We start from the raw sequence: 24,175 nt of genomic DNA on the forward strand, positions 1-24,175 counted from the left end.
CCTCCGGTGTATTCTGTCAAAACAGGGAGGAAAGTTTGTTCTCACCAAACCACCACAATCCACTTTCACCCTCTTATCTAATACAGGACGTCTAAAAGAGAACCGGTGACTGGGGGGAGTGACAAACTTGCCAGCAACAGCCAAACACTCTGCTTGCTTCTCACATGAATGCATGTATTAAAGAGGTAAATTGACAGCCTGTTCTGTATCCCTGTTATTTCCAACACCAAGCACTTGTCACTAAATGTAGGAGACAAACACTTTTTTAATAATTTCACAGGATTCAGTTTAATAGTTTGTGACGACAATGAAAAATACTAGCAGAACAAAGGCACCGACTCCCATTAAGTGACATGTTCTTGGTGAGGGAAGTAAAGCAAAAGGAGAGGAACTTAAGTGTCAACATACCTCTTTTAAGTGTTTCTTACATGTTCAGTTGACACACAAGTGGGAGCATCTTTTGAGGAAAGCAGGGCTGTCTCCTTCCAGGGCAGGAAAACACACTTCTTCTCTCTCTCAGCTACATTGGCAGTTCAATCCCAATGATTTGGGATTTTTTATTTTTTTAATCACTTTCTCTGCCAAAGTGGCTGCAGGAGTCTTCTAACTTGCACAACAGTTCACCAGCATGTAGTTGAAGTTGATTTTCTGCCCTACAACTCCGCCTCCTCATCCTCTACTCATCTAGTCTTTTTTCTCCTCCTCTTTCTTCTCCTCCTCCTCCGTGGGGTAAGAGTGCCAGGTGAGGCGTTCCTCATAGAAAGAGATGACCACCTGGGGACATTTGACATTGGCCTCCTTGGCTGGGACGAGGTCCGCCTCATCTGAATTCTTCCTGTATTTTTAATTTGAAAGAAAAAATATAAAAGGCAGAGGAGAGAAAGAAACATGTCAGAGAGTGAGTGTAGTGACAGAAACTTTCATCAAAAAGCTATGACATGTTGTGAATTTTTAGACCTGTCCTTTATTTTTTATATACTTTCCCACATTCCAAGTGAACAGGGATACTACAACCTGCATAATATATATATATATATATATAAAATTTACCGTCATCGCGATATTAATATATGTATTGCACAAGACTGTTTGAACTGCGAAAAATAGTGTTCCATGAGACATGCATTCACGCTTTGCATGTCAATATATTTGGCCTATCAGAGGAAAATAAGTAGGAATAAATAAAGTAGGAATAAATAAATGCAGGAATTAGTGTTGTAACAACAGCAATAGTTTTGTTTGGATACTGCAAGTCGCCCTATCTTAGCCAATGGCACCAGACTTCTGTAGTAAAAAAATGGGTTTGCAAAAGCAGAGGGTTTAATTAGTTTGTGAGGCTACCAGTAGTGTGCAGGCTAATCCTGGGTCTGAGCTTAATAACCATGAAATGCCAGACTTACAATGTAATTTAGGGTTAACTATAAATGAGTATGGTTCATTATTTCCATACTCAATAAAATTGTAGTTCATTTGTTAAGTGTTTTCTTGTTTGTTTTTATGTAGGCTTCATTTTATAGCATTAGGCTGTATATTATTTGGATTATTGTAAAGACCAAGATCATAACATGTTAACTTTAACTACATTAGGTCATATAGTCATCGCAACATTCAACAACGTCATCGCATATCCCATGTTTTCCTAATATATAGTGTTGTCATGGTGTTTCTAATATTCTACCCTTCCTCATGGACATAAAATCCGAAAGACAAAAACAAACCAAAAGTAGATAATTTAGTCCAGAACATCAACAACCACCGACAACACTCTTACCACTTTAACACTATGAGCAGACATTATGCTTATTACCAAACACTGCAGCAAGTTATACTTGAGTATTAACTTGTTTGAGAGAGGCCACTGAGGCCAGTTAAGGGACGAAAGACAGACAGCATTCTCTCCTGTAGTCCACAGGAGGACAAATCTCCTGCCACTTACACAGAAATATTGTACAGCTGCATTGTGTACACACTGTCCAGGTCTGCATTGTTTATCTCTTATTACAAGTTCAGGGTGAGGTTCAATTTTTGTTTGTTTTGTGCAGAGACAGGCTGATGAGACCGTTTTGAAACTATAAGTTGGGAGTGTTCTTTTAACTATATGTATTTCTTTGATTTAAGAGCACCCACAACCCCTTTTCTTTTGTGGTTCACCCTTTTGTTGTCATTTATAGATTGCCCCTAAAGACCAATCATGGGACTGAGGGACTTCATTTTACCTATGCCAATCTGGTTTTACCCTGGAGAGATGAAAAAGACGAAGATATATATCGTGTACCGCGATATAGCCTAAAACTATCATTTGTTTTAGGCCATATCACCCAGCCCTATGTGAAACACAATGTTTATCTGTCTATGTCACAAACATATGTATTCCCAACACTTCCCCAACCCCTTTCAAAGAAAAGCACTCCAGCGTTTCACTTTCTGAATCTATTCATTTGTTCTAACAGGGCTTTGATTGTTATCGCAAGAAATGAAGATGCACGTATTCATACTGTAGAGTCCTGGCATTTAGTTTAGTACATAATTCGACTTATAATGAAGGAAATATACCAGCAGCTCTAGTGGACACGCTGCCCGTGTGAGCAACAGACAACCACAGCCAGTGTGTCCAGAGCGTTACGGAGATCGACAGTGAAGGCTTTCAAGATCGAACAGTTGGTATTGATCGACAGGTTTGTGACCTCTGTTTTTTAGTGTGAAAACAAAAATTATTGTACACTTATTAGTTAAGATGACCTTTAACCTGCATTTGATTCTTCAGTTCTAATAACATTATCAGCCTCAGTACTTTGTATGCAAGGATGGGGGTATCTCATTTCCTGATAACTCAGACCAGACAGAGGTCTAAATTACATTCAATTCGCATTGTTTGTAAAACATACTGTGCATACTGAAATGAAATTAGCCTTATGGATTCTCACTGGATACTTTTAAACTGACAGTGAAGACCCACCACTTCATGAGGAACATCAGTTCTCCACTCGAGTCTGTTGCTCCAATAATCCTCTCTGGCTGCAGACCTCTACCAAAACCTCTGGCTTTCTCCCCCTGGAGACAGGAAGTAAAAGAAAACAAGGATGACTCAAGAAGACAAAAACAGACTGGCAGGAGACTATGCTCCTAGAATGAGCATTAAAGCCCCCTGTGCGCTGCTAAGTTAAAAAAAATAATGTTTTTGTAATCTGGCTGGCTGCTGAGATAGTTTGAGGCAACCTCTCTGTCATTTACCTCCTCCTTCTTCTTCTTACTCCCTCGTTCTGCTGTGTCTCCTGTGGCCTCGTTGGGAGCTTTCCTCTTGGTTTCTTTCTTTTTCTCTTCCTTCTCTTTGTGTTTCTGCATGTACTCTGCGATAAGGTCAGGACAGTCCAAGTTGTCCTGTGGCTCCCAGGTATTGTCCTCGCTGGAAAAAGGCGCACACAAAAATTGTAGCTGCTTTGATAAAACCTCACTCAAAATTGTAAATTTCTAAATGCTTAACTGAGCAAAACTCGATATTAGAAATGTTTAAGTATTATTGTAAACGCATTACATCTAAAACTGAAAATAAAAATTACAAGACTTCCACCTGGGACCAAAACATCCAACCAGTACAGAAATCATATCCTAATGAGTTAAAGTGAAAGTTATTAGTTAAGCCAGACTCGTACTCACTCTGAGAATCCCTTCCATTTCAACAGAAACTCCACTCTGCCCTTCATTACCCGGCGGTCCAAAACTTTCTCCACCACATACTCCTCCTCCTCTTCCTCCTCAGCTGCTGCTGCTGCTGCTGCTTCTGCCACGGCCGGAGCTGCTGCTGCTGCTGCCGCTGCTGCTGGTGGTGCTGGTGCGGCTGCTGCTGCTGGTGGTGCTGGTGCGGCTGCTGCAGGTGCGGCAGGCTGCTCCTCCTCCTCGGCCTTCTTGCCTTTCTTGGCTGCTACGGTCGCCAGCTTGACGTCTGCTGAGGGAGCCTCTGCTGAACCAAAAAGGAAAGTGCAGAAATGGTGATGAAATGATTACAACAACTAAAGCTGCTTTCGGCATGCCCTGAACTCTGGAGAACCTCCAGACATTCTCCAGAGGTGAATGTTATAGGAAAAGTGAGAATGCAAATGTCCAAGTGAGAGCCTCCGAACTTTCTGCACTCCCCCCCAGCCCCTAGTAAAAACTCTGCAGAATGTCCAAAAGGAGACAATGTGAAAAGACAGCAGAAGATCCTCCGGAGAATTCACAGCAAGCAAGTGGGTGTGCTGATGTTTGCAACACATGACAGACACAAAAGTGAAAAAAAACAACAAAAAAAACAGACAAAGACATCAAGAGAGCTTTAGGTGAAAAAATCTTGAGGCAGGTGTCTTTATGTCCTGCGTCCGACACCCTGCACCACCCCTCACCTGAATCCTCCGAGAGAATTTTGTGTTGTTGTGAATGCATATGCGTTGAGAATCTCCCACTGCATTCCTCATGGAGCTCTTTATCTCAAACTGAAAGACCACGCCTTTCAGTTTGAGAGAATGACTTGTTGAATGTATGAAAATGAATGAAAGGATCCCTGCCTTGTTGCGGGCGCGTTCACTTTACTTTAGAGCGCCCCGTGCGGGCGGTTACTCTTTAACCGGGTTCATCCACGGCTTTATTATATGGACTTCCCCTTGCTTTTTTCCTTGACTTTTGGAATAAATAGACAGTTATTGTATATACCAGCACACATACTTTTTATTTTATAATAATAGCTACACCGTTTTGTTTTTTGCTACTCTGTGTGCTAGATGGTCGATATAATAAAGCCGTGGAGGGCGGGAGTGGATGAACCCTGTTAAAGAGTAACCGCCCGCACGGGACGCTCTGAAGTAAAGCGAACGCGACTGCAAAAATCCAAGAGCAGACGAAGCTGGAGCACCGGAAATCCGTGCGAGCAACAATATATCTGAGTGCAAGCACACAGTTTGAGCAGAAGCAGAGCAAATTTACTGCAAACAGGGGCTATTTGAGTGCAAGAGCAGGGTTTTGATGAAAAGTTATACAAAGTCTGAACATAAATTCAACAAGTCATGCTCTCAAACTGAAAGACCACGCTCTTGAATAAAGATAGGAAAAAAGCTCTATAATTGTCCATGTGTGAAAGACAAAGTCCGTAGAAAGTCTAGACCCAATTCTGCGGACATTCTCTGGACTTCGTGTCTGAAAACTGCTCAATTGTGTTAAGTGAACTAAACTTGAGCATGTTTTAAAGCACGGATTTGGAATGCTGGAAAAGCCAGCAAGAGTAGGCTACACTTTGAAAAAAAATGCAACTGGCACATCTCACCCCTCCCATCTCATCACAGCCACGCCCCCAAAACAAATGAAGGCGCAGTGCCTGACAACTACTACAAACTGAATTCTCTGTGACTCGCTTGCTAACTTCTGAATATCGTCTGTGATTGAGCCGTGTATGTCGGCTGAAAATTCCAGTCCTGTGCGAGCATGCAGCCATCTTTCCAAGAGATTTACAACGGCTTCTTTGCTACCAAACCAAGAGCGTTCCACAGGCTCGACTGGAAAGCATTGAAGAACAAAACATATTGTACCCGGAGCATGTACCTTTCGGTCAGTGTGGACACACATTTTGGCTCCGCATGGGGGTCCATGTGTACCCTTGCAGACATGAGTGGATGACGACATTTATGCCACGAGGGCACAAATAATCAACAGTTTACTAGCGTTAGACAACTACTATGAAGTTGCACTATGCTAAGTTAAATTTAAGCATCCTGAATAATGTAATATATGCAAGTTTATCTACTAACAACAAAATACTGAATCATACTGATTAACCACTTCCAGCTGCATTTGCCCAACGCAAACCAGGTACAAGCTACAAGGATTTGCCCCCGACTGTGTGATTGCACACGGACACTTGCGGCTGCAGCTGAGGTGCTTGAGGAGGCTGCACTCTGGTGACAGTATTCGGACGGAGCCCACCTGAGAGTGGGATCTCTGTGCAGCAATGGCGCCCCCCGAAACACAGGGGGGAGGGTTGAGCGCAGGCTCCTCTTGAACTCACAGGCTCCGAAGAAAAGCACAGGAGCCGCCATGTTAAAGTGAGGTTTTACAGCGCAGAATGGTGCCGTTGGTGGGATGAACCCGCGGAACCCCATTTACTCGTTTTAGTGACCCGTGCCAGATGTGGAAGAAAGGACACGAACGGCTGCTGTGGCGCCGAGTGTCTGTACTTTATCCAGCTCGATTTCAAACACTGAGTTGGAGCGGCTCAACACCACAGGACATTGAACTATATATTCACACAGTTCGGTCTTAAATATGAAAACACACAACTAGAAAAAAAATCTAATTCTGTCAGCCTGCAAGTTGTGGGTTTGTGTGTGTGTGTCATTCAAACACCTCATGTTTAGTGGTTTGCTGTGGAAGAAGTAAAACGCCCCTCTCCAGCAACCAGATGAAAAAAGGAACACACCGCGACAGCCGCAGTTTCACACACTTGTGCACGAACCTGTAACATCTGCACACTGAAGGTTCGATGTGCACAAAGTCACACAAAGACCCCTGCTTCACGAGAGCAGCGCCAAACAAACGCCTGCACGAGCACGCCTGCACGAGCACGCTGCAGCCTCGCGCGCTGCTACCACCACCACACAGCCGACGAATGCCGAAACAGATTCGGACATTTTCCAGATTACGCCGCGACATTTAGCGATTCACACAAACAAACACACGCACACACAAAAAAAAAACGAACAAGAAAACCTGTGTGGCGGCCCTGCTCCGGCAGCCAGGGGGCAACATGGCTGGTGTGTTTTCTCACCGCGGCTAGTGAGCCTTACCTTCACGGGGAAAGCTTGGAGTGGGCTTGAGTTGGGCCCGAGGACGAGCACCGATGCAATCCTGTGTTGTGACCGGGTAACAGCTCGAGGACGCGCCGACTGCTGCACAGTGCTACCGGGGGCCTGGCGGAGGTCTGCGGGCGAGTTTTCCTCAGTGTGCTTCGCTGCTGAATCACACAATAGCCCCAGCGTCGCTAACAACCAGCACCAGCTCCCGTTCTGCCCGCCAACAGCACTGCCGGATGTGACGCCGGTGGTGGACAGCGTGGCGAGTGCATTGTGGGATGTGAAGTTTTACTTTTACTGAGAGGGGGGGGGGGGGGGGATGGGTGAGGGAGCCGACGACCCGCTGCAGACACTAACAAAACCAGACCCACCCGGAGGAGACATGGAGGTGAAACACACGCATACATACTCAAAATGTAACTCAAAACACAGGAACAAGACGACAAAACGGAACTATTTCCAGGGGACCCGAATAAGGTGCTGAACCTGGCTGTAGTTTAATGCTTTGTGAATTTCCATCACCACTGACGAGTAGCAGACTTCAATAACTTCACAAAGCCAGGTTTATCAATTTTTTTAGTCCCCCTGGAAACATTTCCGTTGTCGTTTTGCTATTAGCAGCGCGTGTCTGTATTTGCGTGTGTTGTGACTTTTTACAGCGCATGTGTCGTCAAATTGATAAAGATGTTTTCTGAACTTGCAGTACGTTGAGCTCTCTCGATTCCCGTGCATCCCAAAAGGTCCACACTAAACTAGAATGGCTCTCAGTGGAGCGCATACCACCAACAGTCCCCCTGTATTCAACTAAGCTGCACCACACACATACACTAAATGGACAAAGGTATTGGGACACCTACGGGAGCCTTTATGACATCCCATTCTATATCCATAGGTCATGATATGGAGTTGTTCCTCTCTTTGCAGCTATAACAACTTCCACTCTTCTGGGAAGGCTTTTGTCGTGTTCTTTTGTCCCGAGGTATGAGAAGAGCCGGTCTCGGTTTGGTTCAACAAGTTTTTATTCAGAAGCAATGAAAAGGTACAGCATAGCTATGTGCACATAGCTATGGGCACTCAATACACAGCCTCGGCTTTCTAGTAGCACGGGGTAGTCAAGAGTCGCCCCGAACGGACGGCAGGTACAGTACTTATAATAGTAGGTATCACTTCATTGGTCAATAACGAGGGGGAGTCATCATGGTTCAGACCTGGGCTCTCCCTTGCTGGTGCGCAGGCGTGGTCCCCAGCCTCTTGGCACTGGAATCTGCGAATGATGAGGAGCCGCTCCCAAGTTCGCCCCTCCTCTGACAGTAGCTGGGAAAATCTTCACATTCTGACAGTGTTTGGTTTCATGTTTTACAGGCCTTCAGCTGAAGCCTTGTGGGTCTTCAGTATTTTTGCAGATATGGTGTTGTTGTTCATTGGAGTGAGAAACCTTGTTCCTGCGTTATCGGCTGTATGTTCTGTGTGCGTAAGCATGCACATTTTCTAGACAAAACAACGCCTTTCCTATCTGTCCTTCAGAACCTAGTGGCAGCTGCTTGAATTCTTTCTAAGGGTAGGTCACAGTTTCTTATGAAAACAGTGCATTCATGTATGTGTGATGTTTGAATAAAGCTAATGGAGTTTAGGCTGTAATATAGTAAGTTAGGTATGAGAACAAGTTAAAGTACAGTGTATTGTATGCCACAGATGTACAGTCTCCACAACAGGCATTATCAGACAGGTGCGAGACTGAACTGCAATGTGACGCACACACACACTAACCAACTTCAAGATTAAAACCAGCCAGCAACGGCTACTAAAAGTCACTATGTGAAGGCCACACATTCTCCACATATTCAGCCCAAACTGCCCCTGCCCCCACCCCTGTCTAACATACTGCATTTGTTTAGAGTTCAGTTTCATTGCCATCTTCACAGACACACACACAAAGAAAAACATAGATTTTAGTCTTAACACTTTCCACAAGATTTTGGAGCATGCCTGAATATTTTACTCAATGGCTTTAATAATACCTTTAAAACCACATTAGATATCATAGGCCCTATTAAAAAAAGAATGAAATCACCTGTTATCACTTCTCCATGGGTTGATGACAGGCTACGAGAACTCATAAGGCTGTGCAGAAAAAGCGAAAGGAAGTGGAAAAAAACTAAACTGCATGTCCACTATTTGTACATGAAAGACCTCCTGAATTCCTATAATAACAAAATTAAAACTGCAAGAGCAAAATATTTCTCCAATCTAATCACCAGTAATCAACACAATCCCAGAATCCGTTTTAAAACCATCAATAGAATTATAAACCCTGCTCATTCTGCCCTTTTAGCCACTTCACATACTGACTGTGAATTTTTTTTATCTTTCTTTAAGTAAAAAATCCATGACATTAGAACCAACATTGCACCAGCGACCACCATCATCCAAAAATATCGCAGTATCCTGCCCGTCCCATTCTACTAAGCAACTTTCAGGTTTCACTTCCTGATTTCATCGACACTGTGTTGCACATCCCCTCGTCCTCAAGCCCTCTCGACATCCTACCCACATCACTCCTACAAGAAGTAATCTATACTATTGGCCCTAGCCTTCTAAGAATTATTAATTGCTCCCTTTCCTCTGGCTAAGTCCCCGATTACTTTAAGAAAGCTACCATTCAACCTTTATTGAAAAAGCCGAATCTTGACAAATCCCTCCCACAAAATTAAAGTCACATTTCAAAACCCCCTTACATATCCAAAATTCTTGAAAAGGTGGTTCTGACCCAATTGCTAGACGCGTTTGAGAATAATAAAATTTTCGACAAATTCCAGTCAGGATTCCGTAAACGTCACAGTACGGAGACCGCTCTCCTCAAAATTACTAATGATTTACTAATGTCTGCCGATGCTGGTGATGCAAGGTATTACTACTCCTTGTGTCCTCAGTGCTGTATTTGACACTACATTACATTACATTACATTTCATTTAGCTGACGCTTTTATCCAAAGCGACTTACAATTGGTGCATTCAACCATGAGGGTACAAACCCAGAACAACAAGAATCAAGAAAGTACAATTTCTTCAAGAAAGTCAAACTACAAAGTGCTATAAGTAAGTGCCATTTAAGTTCTACTAAATTGTTAGTTTAAATTTTTATTCAAGGTGTAGTCGGAAGAGGTGTGTTTTTAGTTTGCGGCGGAAGATTTATAGACTTTCTGCTGTCCTGATGTCATTGGGGAGCTCATTCCACCATTTAGGAGCCAGGACAGTGTTTAGCTCGCAGTGAGGGAGCAGCAAGCCGATTGGCTGATGCAGAGCGGAGTGAACGGGCTGGGGTGTAACGTTTGACCATGTCCTGGATGTAGACTGGTCCCGATCCGTTCGCACGTTACGCAAGTACTAATGTTTTGAAACGGATGCGGGCAGCCAGCGCTAACCAGTGAAGGGAGCGGAGGAGTGGAGTAGTGTGAGTGAATTTAGGTAGGTTAAAGACCAGTCGAGCTGCTGCATTCTGGATGAGCTGCCGAGTTCGGATGGCACTAGCAGGTAGACCTGCCAGGAGGGAGTTACAATAGTCTAGGTGTGAGATGACCAGGGCCTGGACCAGAACCTGCGCCGCCTTCTGAGTGAGAAGGGGACGTATTCTCCTGATGTTGTGCAGCATGTATCTACAAGAACGTGTTGTTGCAGTAATGTTGGCAGTAAGGGAGAGTTGACTGTCGAGTGTCACACCCAGATTCCTAGCAGTCTGGGTGGGGGCTAATACGGAGTTGTCAAAGGTAATAGTCAGGTCGTGGGTGGGAGAGCCTTTCCCTGGAAGGAGAAGTAGTTCAGTCTTGTCAAGGTTAATTTTCAGGTGGTGTGCAGACATCCACTGAGAGATGTCAGTCCGACAGGCAGAGATTCGTGCTGCTACCTGTGTTTCAGATTGGGGAAAAGAGAGGATTAGTTGGGTTTCATCAGCATAGCTATGGTAGGAAAAGCCATGTGAGTGAATGCCAGAGCCGAGAGAGTTGGTGTACAGAGAGAAGAGGAGGGGACCCAGGACGTAACCTTGAGGGACCCCAGTAGTGAGGACAGAGGAGAGAGAGGCCGCTCTAGCAGTGTGAAGTTGCTCAGAGACAGCAAGGAGGGCAGTCTCAGTTGAGTGGCCTGCCTTGAAACCAGACTGGTGAGGGTCAAGAAGGTTATTATGGTGAAGATAGGAGGAGAGTTGATTAAAGATAGCTCGCTCGAGAGTTTTGGAAAGAAAGGGAAGAAGAGAGACAGGTCTGTAGTTGTTTACTTCAGACGGGTTGAGGGTGGGTTTCTTCAGGAGAGGATTTACTCTTGCCTTCTTCAGAGAGTTAGGGAAACAGCCAGTTGACAGGGAAGTGTTGATAAGATGGGTGAGAAAAGGAAGAAGGTCAGGAGCAATAGACTGGAGAATGTGAGATGGGATGGGGTCAAGGGGGCAGGTGGTTGGGCGGGCTCGGTTACTAGGGTAAGAACTTGATTGGGAGACGGGGTGAAAGAGGAAAGCAAAGGGGATGAAGATGAAGTTGATGGAAATGTAGTTACAGAAGGTGGATTTGAAAATGAGGAGCGTATATCATCTATTGATAATAACATTCCAATCAATAGACTATCGCAATGCCTCGGCATATCTGGCACTGCCCTTAGTTGGTTCAAGTCATATCTCTCAGATAGACAAATATCCTTTTCCATCGGAAATAACACCTCATCCTTGGCTCCACTGTTGTGTGGAGTGCCACAAGGTTCCATTCTTGGTCCCACTCTATTTTCACTCTACATGCTCCCATTAGGAAACGTCATCAGCCATTTTAATGGGATATCATACCATTCCTATGCCGATGACACCCAAATATACATGTCCTTCAAGCCAGACAATGTCAGCCGCATGAGTGTCCTAATAGAGTGCCTATCCGCCATTAAGGAATAGATGTCACTTAACTTCCTTTAGTTAAAGGGCCCATATGTTACACCTTACTGGGATTTAATTTGAGGTATTGGTACCCCTAAGATGATATATCAGTGGTTTAAAGTCGAAAAAACTGCTGCAATGTGTATTTCCATGTCCTCTCTTCTGCCTCTCTCTGGAGCTGCAGACAGTGTAACAATTGACCTTGCTTAGGATGTAAGGAGAAAATTACATACGCTATTCTAAAGGAGCACGGGTGGATCTGTCACGCTGTGTAGGGGCGTCGCCGCCTGACCATCTTACAATAAACGAATAATACTTCATAGGACCGATAACCCCATCGTCTGGCCCCACCACATATGAAATAATATATATAATAATGAAATTAACCGAAAGAATGTTGCATTTAATCATCTGTATTTTCAATAAACCTAATCATACACACATAGCACCTGGACGTATGCCCGCAAACAAAGACGAGAAAGTGAACACAACCACTCAACTTAAAACAAATCACATACATCAATATTTCCCCCAAACCCCAGGTTCATACAGTCCCTCAGTTCATCAAACGAAATAGTTTGTCCCTTATAGCCTTGAATCCCAAAAAACACAAAGTTTAAGCAGGTGTGGTGTGATGAGATTGCCGCAAACAATGATATAACGCTATTCTCACCACCTCTGACCGCCCAGAAAAAGAGTCCGGTCCTCACGGTAATCCCTGAAAGTTTCGCCCAGGCAATAATCCAGTTTATTTGGAAATAATTCTTTGTAGGTCCTCAGGTCCGTAGTTCACTGAACGTCGCTGGTCGCTCACCGGCCGGCACAAACAAAACAACCCCCCCGTCGAGACGTCACTTCCCCCCATTTATAACATTTGGATATAAAGAAACAAATATATACACAATAATACATACAATAAACAAATACAGACGGAGATCCCAATCCCTTATCCTTATAATTTAAGGCTTCTGACAGATGGATATGCACATGTGATAGATTGATTTTATTAGGAAGCTGATTATTGATATAAATTCAATAGGCAATAAAAGCAGTCATAGGGACATAAAAAATAAATGGAATTCATTTATAGTCTTACAAAGGGTTAAAATGTTTAAGATATAAGAACAAAGTCCTGTGAAAAAGGTTAAAGTTTTAAACAAAAAGGGTTAACAGAGTTAAAAACCTTTTTGTTAAAAGAATAAGGATTTCTACCTGCCAGATGAGCTAATCTGTAATCTACTGGTATAGCCTGTTTGAGAGGTGACATTTGGTGATTGATTAGTCATACCTGCAGGGGCCGGATAGGGGAGCTCTCAGCCACAGTGCCATTCTCAATGAAGCTGCCAGAGAGGAAACATCGTGTCCAAGCATCTTTATTGATATCTCCCCTTTTCAGGGCGCAACATTCTGGGATGAATGTGACGAGGGCCAGCTGTCCCAGATAGACGTCCCCGATCATCATTCAACCCTTCACATCTACAGCCAAGGTGGACGATAGCGTGTGGTGGTTCAACAACTGCGTAGAGAGACTTGCATGCAATCTGAGGTCAACCACTGGTGCCAGGAGAACTGTGTTGTCTATTCTGCAAAGAGAAAGCTCTGCATCACACTGATACTGTCCACGGATCAGAGACTGAAATGGATTCTTCAAAGCGAGAGGACTTGAAAATAGAAGTTGGTAGTGCCCTGTACACATTGACAAGAGATGCGTTGATTGAAGTTTGTGATTTTCTAACTATTGCTGGTTCAAAATTTGAAGAGGTATCAGGCAAAAGTCGCTCCTCTCTCATCTTACATGTCACAAGGCACTTAGAGAGAGAAGAGTTGGATGAACTTGAGGATGAGGGTATGGCAGAGCTACTGATTTTGAGAGATAAAATTGTCGAGTTGCAACAGGCTGCCCAAAATGGTGCACTAGAACAGGTAGCCTCAGATGCAAAACAGACAGATATGGCGCAAGACAAAAAAACCTGTTTCACAGGAAACAGAATCTGGTCTAAGATACGATCCTGTCCTCGTACAGAGTATGTTTCTCCATACCGTTCTGACAGGCCTGTCAGATGATAATCTAATGAAAGCATTAGAAGCGACCTCCAGCCGTACCTGCAACAAACGGCAACAAGTGATGAGCTGCTCCTCGAGAAACTCAACATCCTGTGGCGCAGGAATGCATTCCCCCTCCCCAGTTCCAGAATGCACCACAAAGCTACTGGCCTCCCCCAGGACCAGGACGAAGGGGAGATACAGCTCAATATCAACAAAGCTTCTTACCACAGCACCAGTATCCTGCTCCGAATCGTGCACGCCTGAGAAAATGTAGTGGCTGTCAGCAAAGTGGAAGTGAATATTGCACTCATTGCTACAGATGCGGTAGTAGCGAACACTTTCTCGCAGGTTGCAGGGTGAGAGGAACCAGACAAGAAAATGATGTTCCGTTAAACGGAAGAGGGTTACCCCCATGGGACAGGGAGTAACCGGCAACAGCGGAATGTCCCAACAGCATTGCTCCCACTGTGGTGTCCATGGGAAAGACCAAAGACTCAAAACATGTGCATCCTGTAAAAAAGACACTTACTGTTCTAAAATCGGTCAAGCTGAACATTGGCCAAAACATAGAAAACGATGCAACCAGCACCCTCACCCACAAGTAAACCAGCTCTCCCACCCAAGGGCAAATGCCACCCGCACCAAGAAGGACAGTCATTTTCGCCTTGTTGCTCTGGTAGGGAAACGGTGTATGGTTGAGTGCTTCATACAAGGCCGTAGGACTCAAGCATTATGGGATACAGGCTCTCAAGTCTGTATTGTTGATGAAAAGTGGAAAAGGAGACATTTGCCATGTGAGAAATTAAGAGATGTCTCTGAGTTACTTGACGCACCCGGCGATTTGAAAATCACAGCTGCTAACGGACAGAGCATGCCTTATAAGGGTTTCATTGAGGTCACTTTTGGATTAGCTGCAGAGGGAGCCGACCCCAAAGAACTTGTTGTCCCCATGCTAGTGATGAGAGGTGGAAGTCTCTCACAGCCCATCCTAGGCTTTAATGTCATTGAACAAATATTAAAAAACAGCGCTACAGAACAACTGGATGCTACGGGAAGAGAGCAGCTGCATGAGACATTAAGAGTGGCTTTCCCTAGCCTTGAGAAATAAGATGTTACCGGCTTCATTGATCTGGTGACTGTCGAGCAGTCATGTGGCTATGTTGTGAAAACGATAAAAGAGAAGGTCATCATACCTAAACACACCTCTGTTCAGATTGACTGTAAGGCGCAGACACGGCCACTGAAGAAAGACATTACCCTTCTCTTTGAGCCAGACATAAACCCACAGTGGGCTGAAGGCCTTGAGTTTTGTGAGACGTTGGTAAAGCTCAGCAGTGGTGTTTCACCTTACATTGTGCTGGATGTGCAAAATCCCACTGATCATGATATTGAGTTGTCAGGAAGAACTGTCGTGGGTACCTTACAGCAAGTTCAGGCTGTGTACCCAGCTACCATTTTTGAGAAACCTAGTCATAGCCCTCCAGTGTCAGTGAGTCAAGTGAATACAGAGAGTGAGCAAGTTACTGACACTCCATGGAATCCACCAATAGACCTGAGCCATCTAAATGAACCTGAAAGAGTAGTAGTACAGAACATGCTTCGTGAAGAATGCTCCTCTTTTTCTAAATCAGATGATGACATCAGATGTATCAAGAAGCTGAAGTTAAGTATATCGTTAAAGGATATGGATCCTGTAGCGCGCACTTACCTGTCGGTGCCGAAGCCGCTATATAAAGAGATGAAAGACTATCTGCACAATCTTATTGTGCAAGGATGGGTGACGAAATCCAACTCACCTTATGCCTCACCGGTTGTCTGTGTTAGAAAAAAAGATGGCAGCCTACGCCTTTGCATAGATTACCGACAGCTAAACAAAAAGACTCACCCTGATAGACAACCGATTCCTCGAGTGCAGGACATCCTTGACAGTCTTGGTGGCCACTCGTGTTTTTCATTGCTAGACCAAGGAAAGGCCTACCATCAGGGCTTTATGGATGAAGACAGCCGGCCTTTGACTGCATTTGTGACTCCATGGGGCCTGTATGAATGGATAAGGATTCCATTTGGGCTAATGAATGCACCCGCAGCCTTTCAACGCTGTATGGAGGAGTGTTTGGAAGACGTGTGAGACAACATCTGCATCCCCTACTTGGATGACACACTAGTATATAGTCAATCATTTGAGAATCATGTAAACCACATCAGAAAAGTGCTTCAGCTGTTACGGGATCAAACTAAAACCCAGCAAGTGTTCATTATTTAAACATGAGGTCCGCTATCTGGGAAGAGTTGTGTCAGCTGAAGGCAGCAAAATCGATCCAGCCGACACCATAGCTGTGAGAGCCTTGAAAGAGAAGAGACCTAGCAACGTAGGAGAACTAAGAGCTATCATGGGCTTGTTAAGTTATTACAGGCAAAATATACAGGACTTCTCCCGTATCGCGGGGCCACTGTACAACCTGCTGAAAGGGACAACAGAAGACAACAATGTGCCACAAAACAGGATAAACACAAGACGAGTTACAGTGAAGAGTAAAGGAGTGCCGTCAAACAAACCAATTGTGTGCATCAATATGAGCATCAACACATATTGGAACGGCTATTAGACTGTCTGGTCGAACCACCAGTTCTCGGGTTCCCAGACTTTTCACTGCCATTTATCCTCCATACCGATGCCTCAACCCAAGGGCTCGGGGCAGTTCTATATCAACGACAGGATGATAAACTCTGTGTGATAGCCTACGGTTCCCGGACACTGACTGCCTCTGAACGGAATTACCATCTCCACTCAGGAAAACTGGAATTTATCGCTTTAAAATGGGCAGTCACAGAAAAATTCAGAGATTACCTGTATTATGCACCTACTTTCACTGTGTTTAGCGATAATAATCCGCTCACTTATGTCCTGTCAAGTGCCAAGCTCAATGCAACTGGATGCAGATGGGTAGCGGAGCTTGCAGATTTCCATTTTACCATCCGATATCGGCCAGGAAAAGAAAATGCTGACAGTCTGTCAAGAATGCCCATAAATATCGAGATGATAATGGGACAGTGTACCGAAGAGTTGGCATCAGATTGTGTGGCAGCGACAACCCAAGCTGTTGAGACTCAAGACTCCAGCTCACCATGGGTCTGTCCAGTACTTACCTCTCTCCAATGTACAGCAGTGAGTGAAGAGACGCACAAACCATTCTCAGGGGCTGAGATTCAACAAGCACAGCAAGATGACAAGAACATTGGTCCAGTAATGCAGTGCAAGTTGAGGGACCAAAAACCAACAGGACGAGGACTTAACAGCTTCAGTATGCAAAGCAAGTGTCTACTGCATGGATGGGAAAGACTTCATATTGATGAAGATGGCATTCTCCGCAGGAAGACAACAAACGAAACACAGCTGGTATTACCTGAGAGGTATAAGACCACTGTACTGAAAGAGTTGCATGATGAGATGGCAGTGAAGCCAGTGTCCCCTGCTCCTGTTTCCACGCCCCCTGCTCCAGTTCCTAACCTAAGGTTGGCAGAGATGCCGACACCTGCAGCCCCTGCAGCCCCCGTCCCGTGTCCCTCGTCGGTGGAGAGGCCGACACCTGCAGCCCCTATCCCGTGTCCCTCGTTGGTAGAGAGTCCGACGCCTGCAGGCCCTCCAGCCCCTGTTCCTGTTCCCTCGTCGGTGGTGAGGCCTACGCCTGCAGGTCCTGCAGCCCCTGTTCATGGTCCCTCGTCGGTGGAGAGGCCGACACCTGCAGCCCCTATCCCATGTCCCTCGTTGGTAGAGAGTCCGACGCCTGCAGGCCCTGCAGGCCCTGCAGCCCCTGTTCCTGTTCCCTCGTCGGTGGTGAGGCCGACGCCTGCAGGTCCTGCAGCCCCTGTTCATGGTCCCTCGTCGGTGGAGAAGCCGACACCTGCAGCCCCTATCCCGTGTCCCTCGTTGGTAGAGAGTCCGACGCCTGCAGGCCCTGCAGCCCCTGTTCCTGTTCCCTCGTCGGTGGTGAGGCCTACGCCTGCAGGCCCTGCAGCCCCTGTTCCTGTTCCCTCGTCGGTGGTGAGGCCGACGCCTGCAGGTCCTGCAGCCCCTGTTCATGGTCCCTCGTCGGTGGTGAGGCCGATGCCTGCAGGCCCTGCAGCCCCTGTTCCTGGTCCCTCGTCGGTGGTGAGGCCGACGCCTGCAGGCCCTGCAGGCCCTGCAGCCCTGTTCCTGGTCCCTCGTCGGCGGAGAGACGGACACGTGCAGGCCCTGTACCTGTTGCCAGGGCGCCTGTGCGGCTTTGCCCTGGGGGGAGTAGGTCAGGCCGGATAGCTCCCTGTCCTGAATTTGGTGATGGGGGTATGTGGAGGTGAGGGGGCTGGGAGAGCACCCTCACCTGCACCACAGAGGATCAATCAGCACAGGTGAGAGCTGTTAGCTGATTGGTCCTCACGCTTAAAAGGCAGCGTCTGCACTGCCTCGGGGGGGGGGGGGGAGGACTGACAGGACTCAGTACTCGCACGGACTCTCAGCGACACTGAGCTACTGAGCTGGAAAGCTCAGGGAAGTTTAAGTTTGCGTTTTGAATTTATGTTGTGGTTACTAATAAAATATGCTCAAAACGGAATGGTTTGTCTCTGGCTGCTGTGGTGAGAGCCCCATGGCATGGTCTACTGCCACAGTTTTTTTACAGGAAAGCAGTTCTAACATGCGACTTGTGATAATTTTCATTACAACAATCTGTCTTACAGAGTTCAAGTGTGATGTTCCTGATTTCGTGGTAACCCATCCATTAGTTTTTGCGTTATCTTGCTTACAAACCAACCAACAAACACACGGACAGGGCTGAAAATAGGAGGTAATTATTGTACAGGGATTTCAATTTCAACTCTCCTCTCTGATATGATTGCTGGAAATGTTTGCAAGGCATCTGATGTCAGATAGTAGTGATGATGGTGGTGCTGGCAGCAGGTTTTCAAGGTCGTGAGGTCATTCTTGAGTGGAACTGAGTCTTTGCTTTTAAAAGAACTGCTGACAAAAGTAGGTTGTTCTAAACAGAGATGCAAACTTCTGAGCTCGTCCTTGCTTTGCAGCTCAGTAATTTCATGTTTTGGGTTGTTAGGCACATCATCATTAAAAGGCTAAACAAATATGTTCGGTTAGTATTACATGCTTTGCATGTTCTTAAACCTCCGGCCAAATCACCAGAATATTCAAATGTTGTAGCAGGCTTTTGTTCTTGCAGAGTAGGAATATGCAAAATGTTATCACACAAGCACACATGTACTTTGTCTGGTTCTAGCAGCTCAACTGGGGCAACAAGGGCCCCTTTCACAATTACCTGCTGAATGAGCTTTCACCTTGTATTGTATCTCATCTCAGGTCATCATTACTGATCACTATACTATTACTCATCTTGGTCACCCTATAGTAGCAGTCTATCATTACATGTACACTATTAATATTCATTACAATGAATGATGTTATTTACTACGGTCTTGAAGCATAATATGATGTTGGACACAGTAAATGATGTGTAGTCAGTCTCTTGTTCTACTTTTTACTTACAACTAAAAGCTACATCATTGCAAAGAGTTGGAGTCATAATCCTCATGTCTTCCCACAATGCACTTCTCCAAGCACCAAATTAACCAAAAGGAGGCTTCAATGCGTCAGAGCTACATCACATTAAACAAATCTCAGCTTCATGCGCACCTTCTCAAGATTGGAAAGAGTATCAAACATTGCATCCAATATGCAGGAAGAGAGTTTATAGAAGTTATGTTCCTTTGGTAAATAATTATATTGACACTTCTAGACATGCTGTTTTGGGATATTTTTCATAGGTTCATATAAGCTTAAATTTAGTGATGTAGTATTGAGGCCATATAAACTGTTGAGTCTTGACTTGAGTGTGTGCGTGTCTCTTGCCTCTGCTTATGCAATACTGCCATCTGCTGGTGACTTGCATCTGGCTCAGGATATCTCAAAAACCCTTTTTAATATGGTCATTTGGAAGCTGGGATCAAGTTCTAATCATTTTTAAGTCACGACTCAGTCTTATAATTATTGCTAGATAGCAGCAGCAGATAAAGCAGCTACACACGTTATATATTGGATAATAAGTTAATAAAAGATAGGCTAGGATATATCCCAATATACACAACCTTCACAACATGAGACGGTTCATGATGACACAATAGCTTTAATGTAAATACAAATGTTCATAAGTTCTTGTGAGTCTTCCTAATGTTCACATGAACCACACCAATTCTATATCAATTATAAAAATGCAATGCTAATGACACCAGCTGTGCTTTGAAGTACAACAATTCTGGAGAGTTTTTAAGAAAGTGATGGATCACTTAAAATGATTCTAAATGTAGAAACCTGCCGGTAAATGTTTTATGCAAAAACAGTTAGACTTTCAGGAGGACGTCTGAATTATCTGTTGTGGAAAATGAATGTAATGTTCACACAATCATTTTAACTCCACAGATGTTCTCCCTTGAACTGATCAGTGAATCGTCCCTCAACTAAAAAATGCCTGGTTATTTAATTAATCTGTCTTTTGTGAGTCTTTTATTGAACTGCAAAAGTAATATACCAGTATGCCTAAACAAAATGAAGTGGACATAGTTTCAGAAAGGCACACTCTTCTGTATCTAGGGTCCTACACTTCTCAGTGCATGTTGAGGGACCTCTCTGTGTAGACCTACAGTAAGTGATGAAGCTGTGATGAGGCGTAGATCAGAACAACAGTATAAAACCAGATGTGGAAGATGTTTCAATCCACTGATCACTCTAACATAGAGATTCAGTCGTCCTCTGCAGAGATTAGAGAAAATAGCCATAAAAATAGAATAGAATAATAGAAAATCTTTATTGACTTTGTATAGTAAAAATTACAATGAAATTCAGAGTGCTAGTCCAGGTTGGTGGATAAATGTCAAAATATAAGTTAACAAACAAATCCCACAAATTATACCATGCAGTTAAAAACAAACCTAAAATAGATTAAAAAAACAGATAAAGTGCCTCAGTCAGCAAGTTGCACAGTCCCCTGTGGTCATTGTACAGTTCATACAATTCATAGTAAACATTGCACAGGTCACAATACAGTGAAACCTAGTGAGAATGTTATTGCCATTGTGACAGTTACACTATGACAGTTTTTTATTATAATAATATTGATTGCGAGACTGAATGGCCCGAGGGAAGAAACTGTTCCAGCCGGAGGGCAGAGCCAGACGGAGGCCGGAGGTTTTGGGCTCTGCACAGGTATAGTGGGTGTTTGCAGAGTATTGGAGTGAGGGAGGAGAGCAGCTGATGATTTGTCCTGTGTTAACAACCCTGTGCAGAGCTGTTTGTCTGTGATAAGTTCAACTACTCTATTGTGGAGCAATGAAAGGTCACTAGCAGCTTTTTTCTCAGGATTCGGAAGTACATATACACCGCTGTGCTTTTTGACAGCAGCCGTGGTGTTGGTAGACCTGAGGAGCAGAAACATTGGATGTTTCCAGACCTCACCTTATCACATCCATCCTGGGAGAGGGATGCAGCTCTCTGTGAGGTTTCTCCTTCACGTTTTTGCCCCTCTTATTTTGTCAGTTTTTTTCTGTATTTCTTTCTTACTCTAGTCGAGGGTCAAGGGCAGAGGATGTTGCACCTTGTTAAGTGCTATGAGACAAATTGTGATTTGTGAATATGAACTGTATGAATATAAATGTATTGATTGATTGATGGGCAGAGTCATCTCTTCCTGAAAGGAGTCTGACCACCACGGTGTTGTCTGTGAATATAATTATTGAGTTTGTGACATGAACTGCTGTGCAGTCGTTAATATAAATTGAGTAAAGAATTGGGCTCAGCATGCAGCCTGGTGCAGAGCCGGTGGTGAGTGTGAGGGTGGAGGAGAAGTTGGGATCAAGCTTGACTGACCAAGGATAAGGACGGCCATCTCAACAGAACACTATCATTCAGACTGTTATGATAGAGCAGTAAGATAAAAGCCACGACATTTACATGACAGGCTGTTTGGAGTTGAAACGACATTTCAAGAACTCTGCAAGCAAGTGAGAAATATTATATTGTCTGTTGATTCAAACAATTATTTATTTTCCAGACATGACAGTTATTAAGGGTCTGAATTCCTTTGTCAGTGAGAGATTTCGATTTTTGATAAATTTGTAAAAGAAAGTTTGAAACATGCTTTCACTCATGGATTGAGTCTAGATTGACGGGCAATTTCATCAATTTAAGACAACAATACAATAAAGTGTGCAACAGGTGAAAGGATTTCAATATTTTCTGTAGCCAGTCAAAGAATAAATGACTTAAAGTAAAATATTTCATCTATTGGTATATTCAGGACAAAAACATACTGGTTTGAGGCTGAAACCTCAGCATTGATTTGTACCAGTATATTGATATTGGATATGTGTTCAAATGCAGAAACTCAACTTGTTTCTTTCCTCCTTCTTCTCACTTGACTTTATTTGAGCTTTTTGGTGACGCTGACAGCTGATCTTCACATCATTTCTTGTGGCTGCAGTTCTACTTTCTACCACCAGATGGGGCTTGGTAGCCAGTTTACTCCTCATCCTGCAGATTCAACCCTGAAACATGACAAGCATCATTCACATGTTATGTTAATACTGTTAGAACCCACAACGGTCAGTATGAGCAGCTATGATACTCTTATCACTGTCACATCTTCTATTGATGGCTTTCATCAGTGAGATGTGTACACAAACATGAGGAGAAAACAAAATGAATGAGACGATATGAGGAGTGGTTTCTGGTCATCAAACTGGAAGGAAAAAGTAATTATTGGAAAATGTTCATCACCTCAAGAAGGACACCTGCCTGTTAGAGCAGAGAGTGGTGTTAGCTGTTAGCTCCTGGTTCTAGCACTGGATCTTATGAAGGCTTTTACACAGAAACTGCAGGTATTATTGCCAGTGGTAAGGTAAGGCAGCTCACAGAGTTACTGTGTGTTTAAGACTGATTCATGCATATTGCTTTTGTCAGACAGCTGACATTCTTGTGTGAATGTTACATACCCAGTTACATGTCATATGTGGCATGCTAAATGCAGAGGTGAGAGGAAGGGAAGCTCTGCGCTGAGGCATAAAGTCAGTGTGAATACTGAACACTAAATTACAGCTGGCGTCAGTATCTGAGGATCAGCAGGGGATTCAGCAATAAGAAATAACCTGATACCTGAAAGTGTGCTGAAATGTATGGCTTTCATTTGCTATGAGAAACACAGTATAATAACATATATGGTTACCATGTGACCCCAGAAGTGTGTGGATTTATCATCATCATATTCTTTTGTGACAAATCAAATTTCTCTAACTCGACAGTGAAAGCACACTCTGCTCCGTCACGTACCTTTTGCTGGGAATGTAGGGATGGAGGAAATCAGTCCAATGATTCTACAAAAAATATAACAAATAATGTCTGTGTGTGTGTGTGGGGGTGTGTGTGTGTCTACAAACAGATAAATCGAAAGTTTATTTTTTTATAAAGTTTGTGAAATTGCCCTTTAATTTCATGTTATTGTTTTATAATATACAGCAGCTCTTTTATGGTTTTATTTGGTATTTTCTCAGGTACAAACAAAGAATGAAAACAAAACATGAAACAAATTATAACTAAACCTTTATTTTAATTTCATTTAATTCATTTAGAAAGCTATTGTTATTTGTATATAATATTAATAATATAATAAATATATATATATAAGTTATATTCTTCATGAATGTATTATAAACACACACGTTCTCTCACACACATACATACAAACGTATATGAACTCACATATAGTGTATACTGTCTAAGTATATATATATATTATGTACATACAAATATAAAATAAAACATTAAAACAATATATTAATCAAACCAATAAAATAAAACTGTAAGGTTCTAAATTTAGTGTGTTACATAACTAACACAAAGCATTGTCCATTTGACCATTCAGTGTATTCAAATTCATTTAATATTCCCTGGTTGTTTTTATATGCTTTTATTTTATTATTGCTATTTTTGATCACATTATTGATGCCAGCATGACAACAAACAGGGACTCCAGTTGTTACAGGTCACAGCTGGTTGGTATAATGTCACTTTCTAGCAGCAGATGGTGCAGTGGTGCAGAGCACAACCAATCCACTGGAAAGGAAGTGGAAACTAAATTCAGCATATTTATGTTTTGTAAATTATAAAATGATATAAAATAATTTAATACATTTAATAATGTATGAAACATGCTGGACATGTTCAACCTTGTATGATGTTTCCAGCTGAAAGTGGTGATGAGCATAAAGGGGGAAAAAGCAGATTTGAAAGTTTGAACGTTGAGAACCTTCGAATCTTTTTTATTTCTACCTTTACTACATGCATATATTCACTGGGGGGCATCAGCTAATACCA

The 24,175-nt window shown here is 43.6% G+C and overlaps 1 protein-coding gene across 2 annotated transcripts; it reads right to left on the reverse strand.

The window, feature by feature from the left end:
* Positions 1 to 560: 560 nt before the first annotated feature.
* Positions 561 to 7,067, reverse strand: LOC117766926 (chromobox protein homolog 1-like). 2 transcript variants are annotated; one of them, XM_034594382.1, is made up of 5 exons: positions 6,807 to 7,067; positions 3,655 to 3,955; positions 3,232 to 3,403; positions 2,957 to 3,051; positions 561 to 835 (listed from the first exon to the last, which is right to left on the reverse strand). In XM_034594382.1, exons 2-5 carry the CDS (start codon positions 3,699 to 3,701, stop codon positions 685 to 687), a joined length of 465 nt encoding a protein of 154 aa, XP_034450273.1. In that variant the 5' UTR covers positions 3,702 to 3,955; positions 6,807 to 7,067; the 3' UTR covers positions 561 to 684. The 2 variants fall into 2 exon arrangements, with proteins under 2 accessions (XP_034450273.1, XP_034450274.1); XM_034594383.1 differs by having other exon boundaries at positions 3,655 to 3,958.
* Between the last annotated feature and the right edge of the window lie 17,108 nt (positions 7,068 to 24,175).

The sequence above is a fragment of the Hippoglossus hippoglossus genome, chromosome 8 (assembly GCF_009819705.1).
Source record: "Hippoglossus hippoglossus isolate fHipHip1 chromosome 8, fHipHip1.pri, whole genome shotgun sequence".
NCBI lineage: Eukaryota > Metazoa > Chordata > Actinopteri > Pleuronectiformes > Pleuronectidae > Hippoglossus > Hippoglossus hippoglossus.

Bases quoted from the DNA above. Each gene is read 5' to 3' on its own strand.
- LOC117766926 (XM_034594382.1), bottom strand. From the start codon at position 3,701: ATGAAGGGCAGAGTGGAGTTTCTGTTGAAATGGAAGGGATTCTCAGA. The intron at 3,404-3,654 runs GTGAGTACGAGT...GCCTTTTTCCAG, and splicing joins AAATGGAAGGGATTCTCAGA to CGAGGACAATACCTGGGAGC. The intron at 836-2,956 runs GTGGGTCTTCAC...TTAAAAATACAG, and splicing joins CTGATGTTCCTCATGAAGTG to GAAGAATTCAGATGAGGCGG.